This window comes from Engystomops pustulosus, chromosome 1, assembly GCF_040894005.1.
Source record: "Engystomops pustulosus chromosome 1, aEngPut4.maternal, whole genome shotgun sequence".
Classification (NCBI taxonomy): Eukaryota; Metazoa; Chordata; class Amphibia; order Anura; family Leptodactylidae; genus Engystomops; species Engystomops pustulosus.
This window is the reverse complement of record NC_092411.1, coordinates 23,084,908-23,102,932: the sequence shown is the minus strand read 5'-3', so window position 1 is coordinate 23,102,932 and position 18,025 is coordinate 23,084,908. Positions and strand designations below refer to the sequence as shown.

Here is an 18,025-nt window from a genome sequence, read left to right as displayed (position 1 = left end):
CTGAATACTTTTGTGTGTATATATTTTAGTAAAAACCCTAGGTCTGTGATGGCAAACCCTTAAGCCACCAAGTGCCCAAACTGCAACCATAACCCACTTATTTATTGCAGTGTCAACTTCTGCCACAGCTTTCAAATTGTATCAGCTCCTGGAGGACACCAATACAGTAGAGAGAATGAGGGTACATTTGGACCCTGCAGTTAGAAACGTGGGACCAGCAAGAAGACCTTCAAAGATAATCCAGTCCTTCCCGAATGTTTTCACTCGTCCTTAAGTCCCAAGAAGCCAAGGATATGCCGCTTAAAATGAGAGAACCCATGCCATAGGTCCGCTAGCACTGCCATACCTGGTCTTATTATCTGTCTATATACTAGTTTACAGGATGCCATGGCAGCACAACCTTATAGGGATAGAGGGCACTGATCCTGGCTGCTGTATACCCGTCATATACTCAGAGGGTGCAGCTCCAATACCGTACATTACAGGGGTACAGTAGGGTCTCGGCTCCATGCCTCGCTTCTCCTCCCCCTCCCATAATCTCCATATCAGAGAGAAATGCAGGACACACAGGATCAGGATAAGATTTCCAGACCTTTATTTCTGGAACTGTACACCAGATATTAAAATACAACCAAAAAGAAAAAAAAAATTTACAAAATAATGTTAAAAAAAAAAGTCAGTGTTTATGTACAAATATTAAAACCAATGAACAGTGACCTCCTCGAGACTAAAGGTTGTTCTGATTGTCACCTAATGGTTCCTCCTGGATTTTTTTTTTTTCAATAAGGTTTTTATTTTTGTTTTAAAGTGGGGAAGAAAAAAAAAAAAAAAAAACCTAAATAAAAACAGACAAGACCCTGGTGCTACAACATGAATATCCACAGAGTAAAATATACATGGCCAGAAGAAGAGTCACCATTCAGTAAATAATCCATTTAATTGTGTAAGATTTTAGGATTTTATTTTTTATTAATTTTTATTATTATTTATTTTTTTTTTTTTTAGAAAAAAATATATTCTAATTGCTTTTAGGAGGTGCAGGCTGTGAGCGGCCGGGGTGCGGCTCGCCAACCTTCTGCCAGGATGGGGTACGAAAATTAAGTCTCCCTTTTGGGGAATTGACTGACATTTGCCAATTAGCTATGGAATAAAGGAAAATCAACACAGACATTTCATCACTGCAGACAGAAGAAGAGGACACAGGACGTTTTGTACACCCCTTCAAGTAAATTCAGAAAAAAAAAAAAAAAAAAGACTAATAATGTAAAAGGCTTAGCAGCTATGGATGACAAGTGACTAAACTTAAAGGTGCAGTCCTTAAGGCAATGAACGCTCGCCCCAGCACACGGCCGCTTAGCGTCTGTGGTCAGCAATGGGAGATCTGGAGGGAATACGGACACCGTGTAACAACAAACTGGCTGGAAATCGATTAAGTGGCAGATATCGCTTTTTTTTTACATTACCGACTTGAGGATATTCACTAAGAAGCCCCTATATCAGCGGACAAGTCACTAGACGCACAGACGTGTATGGTTCAAGAATACAACAATGCAGTTACTGTTAATGAGGCTTTCTTAAAGGAACCTCCAGTCACTGCTTATTCATTGAATTATACCTTGTGCAGCGTCTGAAGGGAGGAGCAGGACTCCAGGTTCTAGGAATATAATGAAAGAGTCCTGCTCCTCCCCTCAGGCCCTGCATCATGCATTATTTAATGGAATGTCCTTTTAAGTCTAAGCCCCAGAGCGACTTTTGTGCACTCCCTCATCCTAAAATAAAAATAAAAAAACTTAAGACCATGAGCCCCAGTCACGTAGTTCAGGGATTGCACCGTACCCATCAGACATGTCCATGACTACTGTTATATGAGGGAGATACCGAATTGGACTGCCCCATACATAAACGCGCTACCAGTTTGCAGTATTGCTAGAGTCAGACCAGGTTCCTCTGCTCCGTGAAACAAAGGGCCGATGCTCTGTTATAAAAATATATATGGACAGTATTTGGTTTGTCTGCATGAAACAAACTGCTGCAAAAAGAAAAAACAAAGAATTCATCGGTTTCCAAGAGAAAAAATTGTGCTTTAACATTTCAGTTCAGAAAGGCAAAGAGAACATTGATGTGAAGAATTTTAAAGGAACACTTCTGTCAAAGGGAATTCAGAATCCCTCAGAGTCCTGCTCCTCCCTCCAGGCCCTGCACAGGGTATAATTCTAGGAATCAGCTGTGACTGGAGTGTTCCTTTAAGCTGCAAGTGTGGTCGGAGGAGGACCCCCGCTGTGTGTAGCAGGGAGAGAGAAAAGTGAATATCAGCAGAGGATACAGAGCAGTGTCCTCCATGAATACACCACAGGTACTATTATCCAGAGAAGTTCTAGGAACCCCAGAGCTTGCTGCGGAGACCCGCCAGTCCATAATGCACCTCATCCCCCTGTGCAAGAGGGGTCTGCAACCAGCGGCCGGTCTGATAGCTTAAGAGTTATAGGTTGCAGACCACCCGCTTTATAACAATGCAGCAGCCAAGGGGGGTTAACAGCTAGTCTGACATCTTAAAACAGAAAGCCCAGCTTTAAAGAGTTACAAAAATAATAAATAGCTATTTTACATGGGTAACATTATAGTGGTACACATTCTGTCACATTTTGCATGCACAAAAATGTTACTTTACACCGCAGGAAATCTGAAAACAAAATTTTTACAGAAATAGATATCCAAGATAAGAAAATGTACAAGTATTTACAAAGGAAAAAAAAAAAAAAGGCTGCAGTTATTGCCTCGCAATGATAATCAGAGGTAAAGTTTTAATGCTCGCTCACAGTTTTCAACACTCGCTGGCCCACACGATCAGCAACATCAGGGAAAGGAAAAAAAATATATATATATAGCGCACATACAAAAAGAGCAACAACAGGGGACCATCTACTGTCACTAGGCCTGGAAAGCTGGACAGAAATCAGAACCCCATAGCCTAATACATGTTCTTCAAAGTCAAAAAGAAAATTTGGTCAGAAACAAAAAACGAAATATATATTTAAAAAAAAAAAAAAAAAATCTATTCAGTGAGTAAAGTGTCGGTTCAACCAAAACTACTGGCAAGAAAGTGGAGAGACTGTCTCTTCATCTCTAGTGAGAGTCCAGTAATGCATAGATAGACTGAGTATTACTGCATCTGCTATGGGAAAGCCTTGTGTCAATCCAAAAAGTGCAACAGCTTGAAGCATTCAGTCATGCGGGATGAGGGGCTACGACCAGCAAATCATAGAAATGGCTGCTATGCAGATATATAAAACACATTATGACTACCAGAACTACAGACCCCATAGGAAGATCCCATACAGCCCGCAGTGTAAACATAACATCCTTCAATACATAAGATCTGAAATGCAGTTCACAGTAAGTGAAAAATAAATACCTGACCCCCAATCTCTGATAATAATCCATGGACACAGCGCTTATAGTGAAGATCGCTCAGTTTACTTGGAGCAGCAATGGAAAGTGAAGCTCTCGGGGGTCAGTGGACTGGACAGCGACATGAAGGACTCTTTGGCAGAGGAAGCACATGGAAAATGTGCAGTGTAAAAACGGGCACATACATCAGAGCCACTAGGTGGATGGACATCTCGGCCAGTATACACGCACTGGAGGGTCACAGATCCTATGCCTTGAGAAGTTGGTGTATGGGGGAGGGGTGGTGGTACTGCAACACCTAACTGCTCTGACAGCACAGGCCGAGCCACTGGACTCATGTATACTGGAGAGAGCATCCAGGTGCATGTTCTAGAATTAGAAGCCAAGCTCAGAAGAGATCCTCTTCATCAGGAAACGTTAACATACACAGATTAATGTGTAATTTATTTTACAATCTTCCAAAAAAAGTGTTAACCCCTTATGAATAATGCAATACCACAAAAGGGAACAAAAAACAAAGCAGGAGGTAAAAAAAAAAAAAAAAAAAAAAAAACACACCATGATAGGAAAGTACACAGATGCACTCCGGCAGTATATATTCTAGGATAATCTTAAAACATGATTCCTGTAGACAAAGCATAAACTGTGCAGATCTCATCATCACGGTGTTGTGTGCAGTTCATATTAGACTACGCCACCTCCTGCAAAAATAATACCAATGCTACATGAAGCAGGGATCGGGCCGGTACCTGTAAACATCGACTTCCCGCTGCACACTATCATCTGTGACTTGGAACCTGTGCTGGTCCTGGAGATGGAGACTCAGTTATCTACAGATTTTAACAAAACTTTTTTACAAAAGAAAAAAAGTTAAGCCTGAAGCCGCTCCCCCAGAACATAATCTGAGTTCCCGACTGTGCCGTACATTGTCCGTTTCCACATTAATGGACCAAAATGAAGTTAATTCTTGACAAAATCAAGATATAGTTCTTTACATACAAAGACATCACTGATGTCATAGCAAAAAAAAGTTCAAACTTCCAGTGAAAGACTAAGCAAACCCGAAGTTTATGATCAGAACTTAGTGACCCTGCTAGGAGGTCCATCAGATGGAGTCACTCCGATTGTAGGGCTGTATGGTGTAGTGTGTGTGAACTTATAAAACTGTTTGTCTCGTTCGCAGATAAACTGCTAAAGTCCGCCACAGATACAGCCATTTTGGCACTGGTGATATGGTGTGTATGGTTCTCAAAGTCCACACCAAGGTTATTTACAGAAACGTCATTGATGAAGGACTCCGGGACAGAGATCCCCATTTTTATCCTCTTGGCTGGCCTCTCCACTTCCTCATTGCATAAGCTCACGGTGTTAAGATCGGAAGGATAAAATACAGTCTCAAATAAGTTGAAACAATCGCTCTCCCCATTTGTGGGCAATGACAGCAAGTCTTCGTTTCCAACAGGCACATGGTTTACTGGGCCCCGGGATAACGTGTCCAATGCTGAGAAGCCATCATTCAAACAGTTTACATCTGGGTTATTGCAGGTTACACTGTGGGTCAGTGCTGAAAGAGAAGGCCGGAAAGTGTGGTAAACCACCTGCGGATGGGTCAGCTGGACGGGGTCATGAATTCCTAGGATGGCCTCACCTGTCAGATCATTTCCAGTGATGGAGTTCAGCAAGTTGAGTTGGGGGTCAGCAATGGAATCTGATCTGTTTTGGCAGGTTAAGGCTGATTGATTCACCGGTCCTCCCATAACCTCCGCTTCATCTACTAATCGATCCATATAATCCCTGGACAAGAAAAAAAGTACAAAGGGTTAATCCTAAAGTCCTTGAAACCTCAACAAGTTTTCTGTATTTAGGTGGCTGCACCCATGAGATGAGAAAAAAAAACCCATTACCAACTATAGTGTCTAAAGGTTTACACAAAGTTTTTTTCCCCAAACCTGCCCGTTATGACTAGTTGCAGTACATGGGAAGAACTGGGAAGTATTGCAAAAACGGAATAATAATAACTCCTTTATTTATATAGCGCACACATATTAAGCAGCACTGCACAGAGCTTCCAAATTGGTCCTGGTCCCCAATGAGGCTCACAATCTAATGCTTGGGGTTAAGTACCCACCAGTCAGGAAAGCCAGACGAAAGAGGGTGGGGGTGGAACAAAGCAAAAGTTTCCCTTCTTTCTTTTGCCCCTTTCCTCTCCCCCCTCCCTTTCCTCTTTAATTTGGACCCTCTGGGGTTAGGTACTGCAAGAAAAATTGCTTGTCAACCCTTAGCAGATTGATTTTTAAACAGTATAAAGCTGTGACAGGCTGCTGTAATATTGTGACAAGTTTTACCACACGACCACATGGCCATTCTCATAACCCCATTCACTAGTTAGAATCTACTCCACTTTCTGGGAATGAAAACCTAAGATTAGTTCATTTAGAAAAGGTTCCCAAAGTAGCACTCAAGTGAACAGAACTCACGTTACTCCGGGGTGATGGTGATATCTCTTCTTTCCAAACCTTGTTTGCTGGGCAAAAGTATCATATCGCTCAGACTTCTTCCAGATGTAGTAGAACGCAACACATTCCGCAACTGTCCGGGTCCTCACCTGAAATTAGGTGATTCAGCTATAAAACATTCTGCAACATTAATGCTGTAATGCAACTATTATTGTATATGGAAAAAAAAAAAAAACACTATGAAAAATGCAAGCAACCTGGAAAGTGATGCAAAGGGTAAATGAAACCCTCTTAACCCAAGGGATAAAATTTCATTTCAAGTTTCCCAGCATTCATATTTTAGTCATTGTGAAGGGGAGCCAAATTAATAGAATAAAAAGGTTGCTGTTCCCCATGATCTGTGGTTACCTTGTTTTTCTGTATTAGATGAAAATCCTTCCCATGTATTACAAGTGCGTGTTCAAAGTTTCTACATTCGTCCTCTGTCCAAGGCCTGGAATCATCTGAAGGTCACAAACAGAAAGTCAGCATCGGGTGGGAGAACTTCTGAGCGATCACATTATTATAACAATTTGTTTATTGTTTTGCTGCTAATCTATTTTAGCAACTTGATCTTTGTGGTATTGCTTTTACCTTCTATGCTTGTTATATTTGTGTCTATATAGGCGGCAGAGCATTGTGGTAGTACTGCCAAATCATTACTGATGGACTGAACACCAAGAAAAGGCGTTCCAATGTCTTAATAGAACTTGTAATGAATATCTCTTTCTCTGTGTCTTCTGGATGGCAGATATCACTAAGCCCTGCAGATAAATAAGGATTAAAGACTCTTCCTGCATGAAAGCAAAAACACATTTTACTTTCTGTTACATACACATTGCAAAATTCAGCTTAGACTGCTCAGGAAAGAGGCTTCAATTTCACAATCACATTTTCACAAAGGCAAACATGCCATCCGTGCACCTTATCCCTTCCGGGAAGGAGTAGCCTGGCTGAGGATGCTGGGCTCTACTTCTTCTACTTGTTTCTATCCTCCTCCTCACATTAGGACACAAGGACACGTGCGCTTACTAGTATAACGGCAGATGAACAGGTGATTTCTTCCATGTTCATTTCACCCTAGGAGATAACTAAACTAAAGCTGCTCAGAGCAGTCATCTCATATTCTACATGCAACCAAACAGAATGGAAATATTACCATTTAACATTCTTCTACTGCAGAACCTCCCCATTGCCTCGCGAGTATTATATCGACATTTAAAGAGTTCGTGCAAAGCCTGGAAAAAAAACAAAAAAGCGTGTTAACATCAAAAAAGACTGGGGCATTACTGAGAACAATAGTCAAAAACCCATTTACAAATTTCGTTATTTTGTATCCCCTAAGGTCTTAGCCGTATCACGGTATTTGGTCAGTAAACCGCCTACTGAACACTCTTCTGGGAGTTAATCATTTATATATGCTACAGGCAGTCCTGCCATCTACCAGGGACAATACAGAAATAATCATTACAATACAGCAATATTATTTGCAGAAATGGAGCGCCACAGCACAGTCTGAATAGTCAGTGTGTGCATCAGGACCCAGGTTTGACAAGTCCACAAGGAATATCATTATATTATTAAGACCTTTCGCCACACACACACACACACACACACACACACGATGTGTTACATTGTCAGTAGCATCACACACACTTACCTGTTCATCATCCTTAATGAGCATCCCATCAGAGACCCTGTCCAAGAACCTCTTGTTCGCAACTCTGGTTTCCAAAAGATATTCTTCCACTTCCCTTTCTGGAAGGCCATCTGGACTCCAAACTAACTGATCTTCATACTCATAAGCTGCAAATATTGGAGGCAATATACAATAAGTACAAAAACTACACACCCGACATGATGGCACAGTGCTGGCAGCTTTCGATGGTGGCACTTACCTGATAAATCTGCTATGTAGTGTCCCTGATAAGGTGGGATGTCTGCCTGATGATGTGGACCGATCATTATTTCCTACATTATAATGTAAAGAAATCAGCATTCATCACATAACCACAACAAAAGTAACGATTAAGCTTTCAAGTCTCGAATTTTACCTTTCTTAAGTCCTCTGAAGAATTCCCGAAGTCCGTTTCCAAATATTCGCTTTCCGACTCCCTATCGCCATCACACGCAGTGTTTGCTGCACATAGTAAAAAGGCATTCATCTTACATGTCAATGTCTGGAATACCTTAAAAGGATTTGCCCACAAAAGTTCTCAAATTTTAACCCCCTAGTGAGTATATCAGAGTACATGATTTATCTCATTTAACTTCTGAACATTCACTAGTATCTGACATAGAAAACACAATGACATCCTGCTAACTCACCTATAACACACACTGTCAGCTCTGCTATAACTCCTTGCCCTGCTATAAAGACCTTCTCTTGCCTGTAGCTTGTAGAGCAAGTCTGTGCAAGCAACTGCTTGCAGGCAGCAAGTGTCTGTGTATGAGTGTGTCTTAATGGAGGTGGGAAGGGCAGAGATTACACTGCATTGTGCAGACAGGAGAAGCTATTCATGAGAAGAATCTGCCTTAACCGACCATAGAAGATTCACGGTCCGATGCCAGGGCAACTGATATAATTCCAATCTGTCTCCATCTGTGAAATGCTGCATTTTTGTTTACAACAGGGAATTATAGAATGTGTTATTTTGTTATCCTGTTAGCCTTTATGGGATTACCCCTTTGTACTCTGATATATTTGGGTTATTTAGAATTGTATGTGGTCTGGTCATATATTTCTGATGCTGCCTCAGGAGTTATCTATGATGCAAAAAGCCACTGCCTCCCTGCAGGTTAACCATCCCATGTACCTAGAACTGTACAGTAATCTGGCATGGACCTCTTGTATCATGGGGAACTATAAATGTTTGAAGTCCTGCATGACCCTGAGGTGGAAATTAATCTGAGAAATATGCCCTGGACATACTATTTTAGAGACCAAATCGGTTGATCTGAAGAAGTCTTAACAACTATTAAGCAGCCTCCTATTCTGAGTGCATCAGATTTTAATGACAAAGTTCTTTGGAGAACACAATTTAAACTGGTTTTCACTTACATCTTAAGGGGCGAGGAAAGAAGTCTGTTGCTTCGTGTGAGGTCACAGATGGTGTCAAGTCATCAGCAGATGATTGCGTTTCTTCATCATCACCGGAAAGAAGATCCTTTGCAATTTCCTCCTAAAATAAGGGAAAAAACAAAAAAACAAAGTGTCAGACTATTCATAGACATATTTAACATGTTAAGTGTAAAAAATACTGATGTAGGTCTTCATTGACCTGATGGCATTTAACTACCTTATTTTCGGGGGATGTCCTATTTTAGGGAAAACAAGACCTGGTGCAATTTTGTTCAAGCGTAGAAATATAAGGCCTCCCCTTAAAATAACCTAGCAGCAGTTATTTCAGTAGCTCCCCCTTCCCTGCACCATACATAAGCATTGGCATCTTTTAGATGCTGCAAGAGGTTGCGACATGGGGGAAAAATATGAATTCTTGTTCATGGAAAAATAAGACATCCCCCGAAAATAAGACCTAGCGCCTCTTTAAGAGCAAGAATTAATATAAGACACTTATTTTCTAGGAAACCTGGGATGGCTGAAAATTTTTATGAAAGTAATCCACTCACTTTATCCAGCGTCATGTCTGGCAGCTCATCAGCCAGCTCACTTGGGGAGCTCCCCGCACTGGATGCGGCCAATACAGGATCTGCGGGCTCATATACGTAAATTGCTAGCAAGTCCTCCAAAGGCATGTTTCCTTCCTGTTGAAATAGTATCGGATTAAGTAACATTTATTAAACCTCACAAAGTAAGCTCTTTATATTAAACACTTTAAGTCACACATGGGAGCTTTACATAAGTTTTTACAGCAACTTTTCTATCCGTTTGAGTAAGCAGTATCGCTAACAATCAATGAGATTAAAAATATTGTCTGTACACAGGGTCGGACTAGCCCACCCGTGTGCCGGTGAAAACACTTGTGGCCCGCAACATATAAGTTGAACAACAGAATGATGCACACAAATTGTTTAGCCTGGTTTCTTAAGATCTGCACAGGAGGTCATCATCGACTCTGACCGTAATTTCCCACCTTTTCCAAATCTTCAATTTCGGAGTTGAAATTTTTTCCGTCCTCCTTCATTTCTTCCTCTTCAAGTGTTCTCTCATCATCATAGTCATACACCAACATTTCAGCCGTAGGGTCAAAGTCATGATCTTCAGATGACAGAGAGCCGACTGAAAGATAGAAGGGAAATATTGCATTTAACAAAGAGGAATAAGCAAATCCTTTCAACAATAAACAAAAATGTGAAAAACAGCCTGAAAATTAAAACGTCTAACAGAAATATAGCAGACCTGCTAAAGACCAAAATGTACATAACACCATAAAATCATTGCACAGTATACCAAGCGTCCAAGATCTAGTTCTCAAAATTGGATATATTTATCATAAAAACAAAAAAAAGATAAAATGCTTAAAAAGTTGTTTCTTAAAAAGGGTCGCAGATGCAAAGGGATGCTGCTGCAATTGAGCTGTTGTCCAACACACAGATATTATCATACAAGTATGTAAGGAGTATGCTAGCCACCTGCCTGACCATGCAGCATGTGCTCTGGGTTGTCAGGATGAGGGGGTCATCCATGATACTTCCAAGCCCAAGAGGCACAAAGGATCAGAGGAAGATTCATGATAATAAAGTCCAGGACCATGATGTCTATGAGGAGACTAAGGATCCCATAATATACACAAGTGTAACCGTAGACATCAGGTTCTGCCGACCTTTGCAAGGTCCATCCTGATCAAGAGAAGCCGGTACAGATATTAGACTGCAGTCATAATAGCCAATGGAGAAGTTTGTGCCTGTGCTCGGGAGCCCCATACAGTAGTCTGCAAACGCGCAAGTCCAAAAAGGTTTTTCCCCCCAAAAGTAATGGGCTTTTTTTCACGTCAGGGTTTTGTTGCCACATACATACCCGTCTTATGTGCTGAAGTAAGGCTCCACCATTACTTTTTTTTTTCTTTATGAAACACCAGATGCACCAACAAAATAAAATAAGCCTGCAAGTCAAAATATAACCACACAGCTATCCCTTCACGCATGATGTAGATATTGCGGTTCACCCCCTTTTTTTTTTTTTTTTTTTGGCACTGGCCATCCCCATTTCTTGTTGCACCAGTCTCACTTAAGCATTTAAAAAAAGGAAAAAAAAAAAAATGTTTGACAAATTACCTTTACTTTCTCTGTGTCATTCTGATTGAATATTTCATTGTGATATGCTTCAGTTATCTATTTCAGAGAAAAATTGAAATAAAAACAGTATTTTCGAGACTCACAATATGTTTCTAAGTTCTGCTGACTCCCACATGCAAGACCTGACTGTAGCATCTAAGGAGGGGACACCCTGCCTGACATGCTGGTCATTACTGCGGGATGGAAGCCTTTTTCTCGATGTTAAGTTTGGTTTAGACAACTTTTTATGGATGGCAGCTTATAATTTAAATTATAAAAAAAGGGTTATACCTCGAGGCTTCACCACATAGTGATCAGGATTTGTGAGCCAAAACCATAAGTAAAAGACCTTGTAGAGATCTGTCCTTCTGCCAGGATTTGGCTTACAAATATAACTGTGTGAAAGATGCTCAAGAGACTATACTAAGAGCAATACTTCTGTGCCAAGTGGGACTGGTGCCATTTCCTAAATTATGTTGAAAGGTAAATAAAAATAACATCTAGATTGAAATGTTCCATATACTGCAAGTTCCTTGGGGCTCATTTGTTCCCCACCACCACACTGTGAAAAGCAGACAGCGGCAGGTTACTTCTAGGATCTTGGTGTTCATAGGGGAGTAAGTGGCATCTGTTCCACCAGTTTTGGTCATGTGCTGTATTCACCATGCTGTTAATGCAATACTCAAACCGCTGATGCATTTTGCTTTTCCGATCTACCTTCACTAATACATAAAAACTCAAAGATAACAACTCCTGTCAGGAGAATTATAGGAACACTCCAGGTAAAGATTAGAGAAGCAGATTCACTGGATAAAAAGGTAGGTTACATACCCGCTTTATAGATTGTCCATATATATGAGGGGGTCCAACACTAGGCTCCCTGCCAGATCAGCCGTTCTCAGAAGCTGAACCATAAGCACTGAGCAGGAAACAGACATGCACCATTTTCTGAGCAGTGGTCAGACCACTCAGTTTAGCCATTACACAGTGAATGGTGCCAGCTCTGTGTTACAGCTTCTAAGAACAGCTTGTGGGGGTGCTGGACCACCAACAATATTATATTGAAGATGTATCTTTAGGATAGGTCATCAATAGTCTTAGCTGGAAAACCCCTAGTCCAGCACTAAGAAACCTATTTTTTACCCAGTCTTACATTAAATACACAAGTAATATTTCTAACTATTTAGAGGTATTGAAGATCAGGAGGCATATCCTCCTTCTTGGACATATTGTGGAGAGAAACAGGTGCACACCAGTTCCATTAATTAGACCCTTGCATTCTATTGGCAGGTTTCCATATAGTTGCTTTAGGATCTACACCATGTATGCAGTTTAGTCTCTTCACAAGTGACCTGAGAGGGGAAATACGCCTGGACAAACCGCATGCAAAAAAGAAAGGTAAAAGGACAGAAAAAAAAAGCAGATACAAAATACTTTGCATTATATTTGCAATATTTTGGTGTTTTGGGGACATGAACTATTTAAAGATACATTCATTGGCATATTGAATTCTTATTCTTGTATTTTAGACAGTGCAAAGCAGAAATCCCAGATATCGCATAGCTCCAGTTCTGAGAACCTCATAACTTTTTTAAGATTTAACTTTAGGTTTCCTTTTGGTTTAGATTATGAAGAGGTTTATGCAGATTTAGGAGTCTGTAACAAGAAGACATTTCCTTCCATAGTATTAAATTAAGCAGGAACACATGAAAACCTATATTAGATCAGATAACTCATTTTATAACACGTCTGCTGTTTTAATGTGCCTTCATTTTGGGAAATCAGCAACTCCCTAAAAAATGATTAAAGGAAACCTACCACTTGAAGTGGCAGGTTTCAGATGGCAATACCGAGCACCAGCTCAGGGTGAGCTGGTGCCGGAGCTTATTTTTGTTAGTGTTTTAAACCGCGGTATCGCGGTTTAAAACACTTTTTAAACTTTATAGCCGGCGCAGGCAAGTACGCGCTCGGCGCTTACCATGCGCGCGGCTACATAGGAAGTGAATGAGAGCCGCGCGCATGGTAAGCGCCGAGCGCGTACCTCCCTGCGCCGGCTATAAAGTTTAAAAAGTGTTTTAAACCGAGATACCGCGGTTTAAAACACTAACAAAAATAAGCTCCGGCACCAGCTCACCCTGAGCTGGTGCCCGGTATTGCCATCGGAAACCTGCCACTACAAGTGGTAGGTTTCCTTTAAAGCAGCTTAGCCAGGTCTCCTTTCAGAAGGTATCAAAAAATAGAAGAATAGTAACTGGGGAGTCATCTTTTTAACTACTATGAGGAGAGAAAGCCTGCAAGTCCTTTTTTCATTCTCACATAGAGAAAGTCTTGTTGTCATCATTATGTTATCCTAGCTGCATATTAACAGGCCTTTACAAATAATTATTCATGTTACAGAAGTTAATCCCCATGTGGACCCAGAGGCAGCTGGCAGTGCCGCAAAACCAAACAGACATCTAGCCTCCAGTTCCAGATAACAACTAACTAGTGAAAAGATGTGTACGTTGGTCACCTAGAGACGGAGAGAAAGAGCCCCTTAAATTACATATAATTCACTAATATTGTGGTAGCAAAATTTTTAGGAGCTGCACAATGCAAAAGGCTAACATACTATGTCGTGCTGCTTGTAAATGTTCTGTGAAATGGTAGATTGACTAGGCATTTTGCTAGAAAGAAAAGTGTTCTCTATCTAATGACAAATACATATTATGCAGCCATGGAGAATGTATCATACCCAAGGTTGGAGTTTAAAACTGTGTAGATACATATACATATTATACTGTGCTCCATTACAGGAACAATTAACGCAAACTGATGACTTATCAGTAAAACCTCCACTTCCTCATGCACATCATTACTTCTATTATAAAAGTCGGTGACAGCAGTGGGCCCTAACACGTCATCTGTCCTGGCTGCTACTAACTCCTCAGCCAGCCAGGGAGAAGTGATGCTCAGTAGGTAATAAAACGCAACCAACCTGGGCTCGAACTGCCAAACGAAGCCTAAAAGAAAAAAAAACAGAAAAGAGACAAGTCAGAAGAATTCTGCAGTCTACGTACATAACACACATAAACAAAAGGGCAAAGAAGAGCTTCTATTGAGATTAACTTCCACATTTCTTGGTTCCTCAGAGGCAGGTCTAGAAATAATCAACAAATGTAGATCTGCAGGGAGGAATCGCCAATTAGGAGGAAAAGCAAACCTCTTTCTAACCAGGAATGAGTCTTAAAAGGTACGGCATCAATTGGAGATTGCTAGGTATCAACACTGGTACTGCCATCAAGTAGCTTTTGAATAGAATGCAGTGTGAAAGGGGAGATGAGCAGAGCAGCCGTACTTTGCAGGCTCCGTGAGCTGCTCTGCCCCCTTTCTCGTGATCTTTGAGGTTCCCATCACTGAGCAAGCAAGGCCCTTTCCAGTGTATATTGCCTAACTTGCTTTGTGGGAAAATCACTTTAAGACAACGCTGCAGCCTTTTTACTTACGCAGTTGCTATACTTGATATTACAATACAGCTCCGTTCAATGGGACTGAGCTGCAACATGGTCACGTGACCGATAGAAAAGTTGTCACAGGGGAGTAAAAACAGCGCTCACTGGAGCTCAACTGCTGCTTTATAAAGCCAACAACTGGTGGTTCCGGGCTTAGAACTCCCATTGATCTGATACAGATTGTCCATGAAAAGGATAGAATATCAATATTTTAGTCATAGTTTATTAGTTTATATTATTAAAATCAAAGCTCCTTAGAGGAGTTGGCCAATATTAGAAGAACATGGCAAATTTTATTCCAAGAACACAGCATCGCACCTGTGTACTGGTTGTGGGTGGTATGACCATTCCACAACATAACAGCTATGCGCCAGTTTACATCTCCATTTGTTCTTCAGTTACTTAGAGCCAAAACCAGGAGTGATGGAACACACATACAACAGGTGCAAGTCTTTCCATCGGATACATGAAGTTGAGGTATAGTGGAAAGACTTGCTTGCACCTGTTCAGTGGACTCAATCACTCCTGGTTTTGGCTCACAATAGCTGGAGACCTAATGGAGATGTGAACTGGATGTCAGCTACAATCATTTAAAGGAAACCTACCACTTGTAGTGGCAGGTTTCCGATGGAAATAAAGGGCACCAGCTCAGGGTGAGCTGGTGCCGGAGCTTATTTTAGTTAGTGTTTTAAACCGCTGTATCGCGGTTTAAAACACTTTTTAAACGTTATAGCCGGCGCAGGCAGGTACGCGCTCGCGCTTACCGTGCGCGCGGCTCACATTCACTTCCTATGTAGCCGCGTGCACGGTAAGCGCCGAGCGCGTACCTGCCTGCGCCGGCTATAAAGCTTAAAGAGTGTTTTAAACCGCGATACCGCGGTTTAAAACACTAACTAAAATAAGCTCCGGCACCAGCTCACCCTGAGCTGGTGCCCGGTATTGCCATCGGAAACCTGCCACTACAAGTGGTAGGTTTCCTTTAAAGAGGTTTTCCCACAAACTAAAGTTAGGCCCGATCCTGTGGATAGGACCTAACTTGCTGACCAATTTGGGTCTCAGTGCTGAGACCTCCACAGATCGTGAAAACGAGGGGTCCCACATACCTCAGTCTGACCCCACGTTGCTACGTCAGACTAAAGGAGCAGACGGATGTGCATGATCGTTCTGCTCCATTAATCTCTATGAAGCCGATGGAGATCAGCTCCATAGAGATTATTGGATCCGAACGGTCACGAGTTGCCGTCTGCTCCATTAGTCTGATGGAGCGACGAGGGGTTCCGCATACCCCTCGTTTTTGCGATCTGTGGGGGTCTCACCACTGAGACCCCCACTAATCAGCAAGTTAGGACCTATCCCATTTGTGGGAAAAGCCCCTTTAAGTTATTTTAATTTTCAGAGCTCCTTTAAAACGCTACACCTGCTTACAGGTTATGCCTGGTATTACAACTAAGTCCCATTTCATGTAATGAACTTGAGCTATAATACCAAACACAACCTCTAAACAGGTGTAATGCTGCTCCTTCAAAAGGATTACATTTTTATCTTATTCAGGAGAACACGACAGAATACAGGTTTGCGATGCCGCTATTTAGACCTCCGCTTCCCACAGTATAACTATGTGTATATAAAAGTGTGTGTGATCCTGCTGTATTATTACCAAAGTGATCCAATATCAAGCAGCCTGTTATGCACCTGTATAGCAGATGTGGCTCTGTACTCGGAGCTGTAACATAACTAGAATAACTTTCCTACATACAATTATACCGTATAAATATCAAGAGTTTTGGGGTCTAAGCTGCAAAAAATTCAGGGGCACATAGGTGGGTCCCCGGGGGGCAGGGGCACATAGGGGGGTCCCCGGGGGGCAGGGGCACATAGGGGGGTCCCCGGGGGGCAGGGGCACATAGGGGGGTCCCCGGGGGGCAGGGGCACATAGGGGGGTCCCCGGGGGGCAGGGGCACATAGGGGGGTCCCCGGGGGATTATGGGCCCCTATCAGGCAACCATTACACTCCGTTACACCGATCTCCGTCATCGGCCAATTCGCACCGGAAGCCACTGGCTCCGGCCGCCGCCTCTCCGTCCCGGGTCCCTCCCCCCACCCCGGACAGTCCGCTCCCACCCACGGCCTAGAGACGATTTTCTCGGCTCAGAGCGGCGCTCCCGGCCCCTGCCTGCCTCCAGCGGCGGATGGAGTTGTGAGGAAGCGATTACGGGGTTATTAGTCCGGTTTCCAAGGCCGTAGAGCCCGGGATTTCCGTCTGAATCGTCCCTCCCCCCGCTCCGGCCCGGTTTTCCTCCTTACCTCCGCCATATTGGTACCTCTAGGCGAACGAGCTGCAACTGCGCAAAGTACCCGGATGAAGAGTGAGAGCCAATCATAGAGCGCCCAGCCAGAGGTGTCCGGCGGCTCAGAGCAGAGGGCGGGGCCTGGGGCTGTGGACCAGGTGGGGGAGGAGTGACACGGCCATAGCCCGCTCCTAGACTACATCATGTTGTCATAAAGCGGGCGGCCTGGGGAGATGCGTGATACACCCAAATATCATGTGTATACACCGATATATCACCTCAAAGTATATTACCTACAAAAATATTACCGCACAGAATATTAGATACCGATTTATCACCTCACAGTATATCATATACCAACATATTACCTCATAGTATATCCTATACCAAAATATTACCTCATAGTATATCATTTGCCAAAATATTGCCTCACTGTATATTATATACCAATATATTACCTCATAGTTTAGCATAAACCAAAATATTACCTCACTGTATATCATATACCAAAATATTACCTCATAGTATATTAGATACCAATATATTACCTCATAGTTTAGCATAAACCAAAATATTACCTCACTGTATGAGTATAATATATACCAATATATTACCTGACAGTATATTACGGTATATACTAAAATATTACCTTATAGTTTCGCATATACTCAAATATTACCTCATAGTATAGCACAGTGATGGTGAACCTTTTAGAGATCGAGTGCCCAAAATGAGACCCAAGACACACTAGCTTTTTCCAAAGTGCCAACACGGCAATTTAGGCAGTAACAAACTTATTGCTACCAGAATGTTTGAGCTCCATTTCTGCCATGTCCACACCTTCTTACTCTTTGGACAGGACCATGCAGCACAGGATGGGTCACTTTAAAACCGCAGGGCACTATTATTGGACTGCCTGAGACTGCAGGAAGGTGCCATGTCAGACTAACTCTGTGCCTGGGAGACAACCCATGTGCCCACAGAGAGGTCTCCGAGTGCCATCTCTGGCACCAGTGCCATAGGTTCGCCACCACTGGTATAGCATATACCAAAATATTACCTCACTGTATTTTATATACCAAAACTTTACCTCACAGGATATCATATA

At 42.2% G+C, this 18,025-nt stretch overlaps 1 protein-coding gene across 4 annotated transcripts; it reads right to left on the bottom strand.

Moving 5' to 3' along the window:
* Positions 1 to 923: 923 nt before the first annotated feature.
* MIER3 (MIER family member 3) lies at positions 924 to 17,060 on the bottom strand. Of its 4 annotated transcripts, none has more exons than XM_072135635.1 (13): positions 16,934 to 17,060; positions 14,116 to 14,140; positions 9,998 to 10,143; positions 9,534 to 9,668; positions 8,965 to 9,085; positions 7,958 to 8,043; positions 7,802 to 7,874; positions 7,564 to 7,709; positions 7,063 to 7,141; positions 6,273 to 6,367; positions 5,886 to 6,013; positions 5,057 to 5,202; positions 924 to 4,972 (listed from the first exon to the last, which is right to left on the bottom strand). In XM_072135635.1, the coding sequence occupies exons 1-13, from the start codon at positions 16,940 to 16,942 to the stop codon at positions 4,524 to 4,526; spliced, it is 1,638 nt and encodes a 545-aa protein (XP_071991736.1). In that variant the 5' UTR covers positions 16,943 to 17,060; the 3' UTR covers positions 924 to 4,523. The 4 variants fall into 4 exon arrangements, with proteins under 4 accessions (XP_071991736.1, XP_071991716.1, XP_071991726.1 ...); XM_072135615.1 differs by adding an exon at positions 11,139 to 11,195 and having other exon boundaries at positions 924 to 5,202; positions 16,934 to 17,042; XM_072135625.1 differs by lacking the exon at positions 16,934 to 17,060 and adding exons at positions 11,139 to 11,195; positions 16,755 to 16,778 and having other exon boundaries at positions 924 to 5,202.
* Between the last annotated feature and the right edge of the window lie 965 nt (positions 17,061 to 18,025).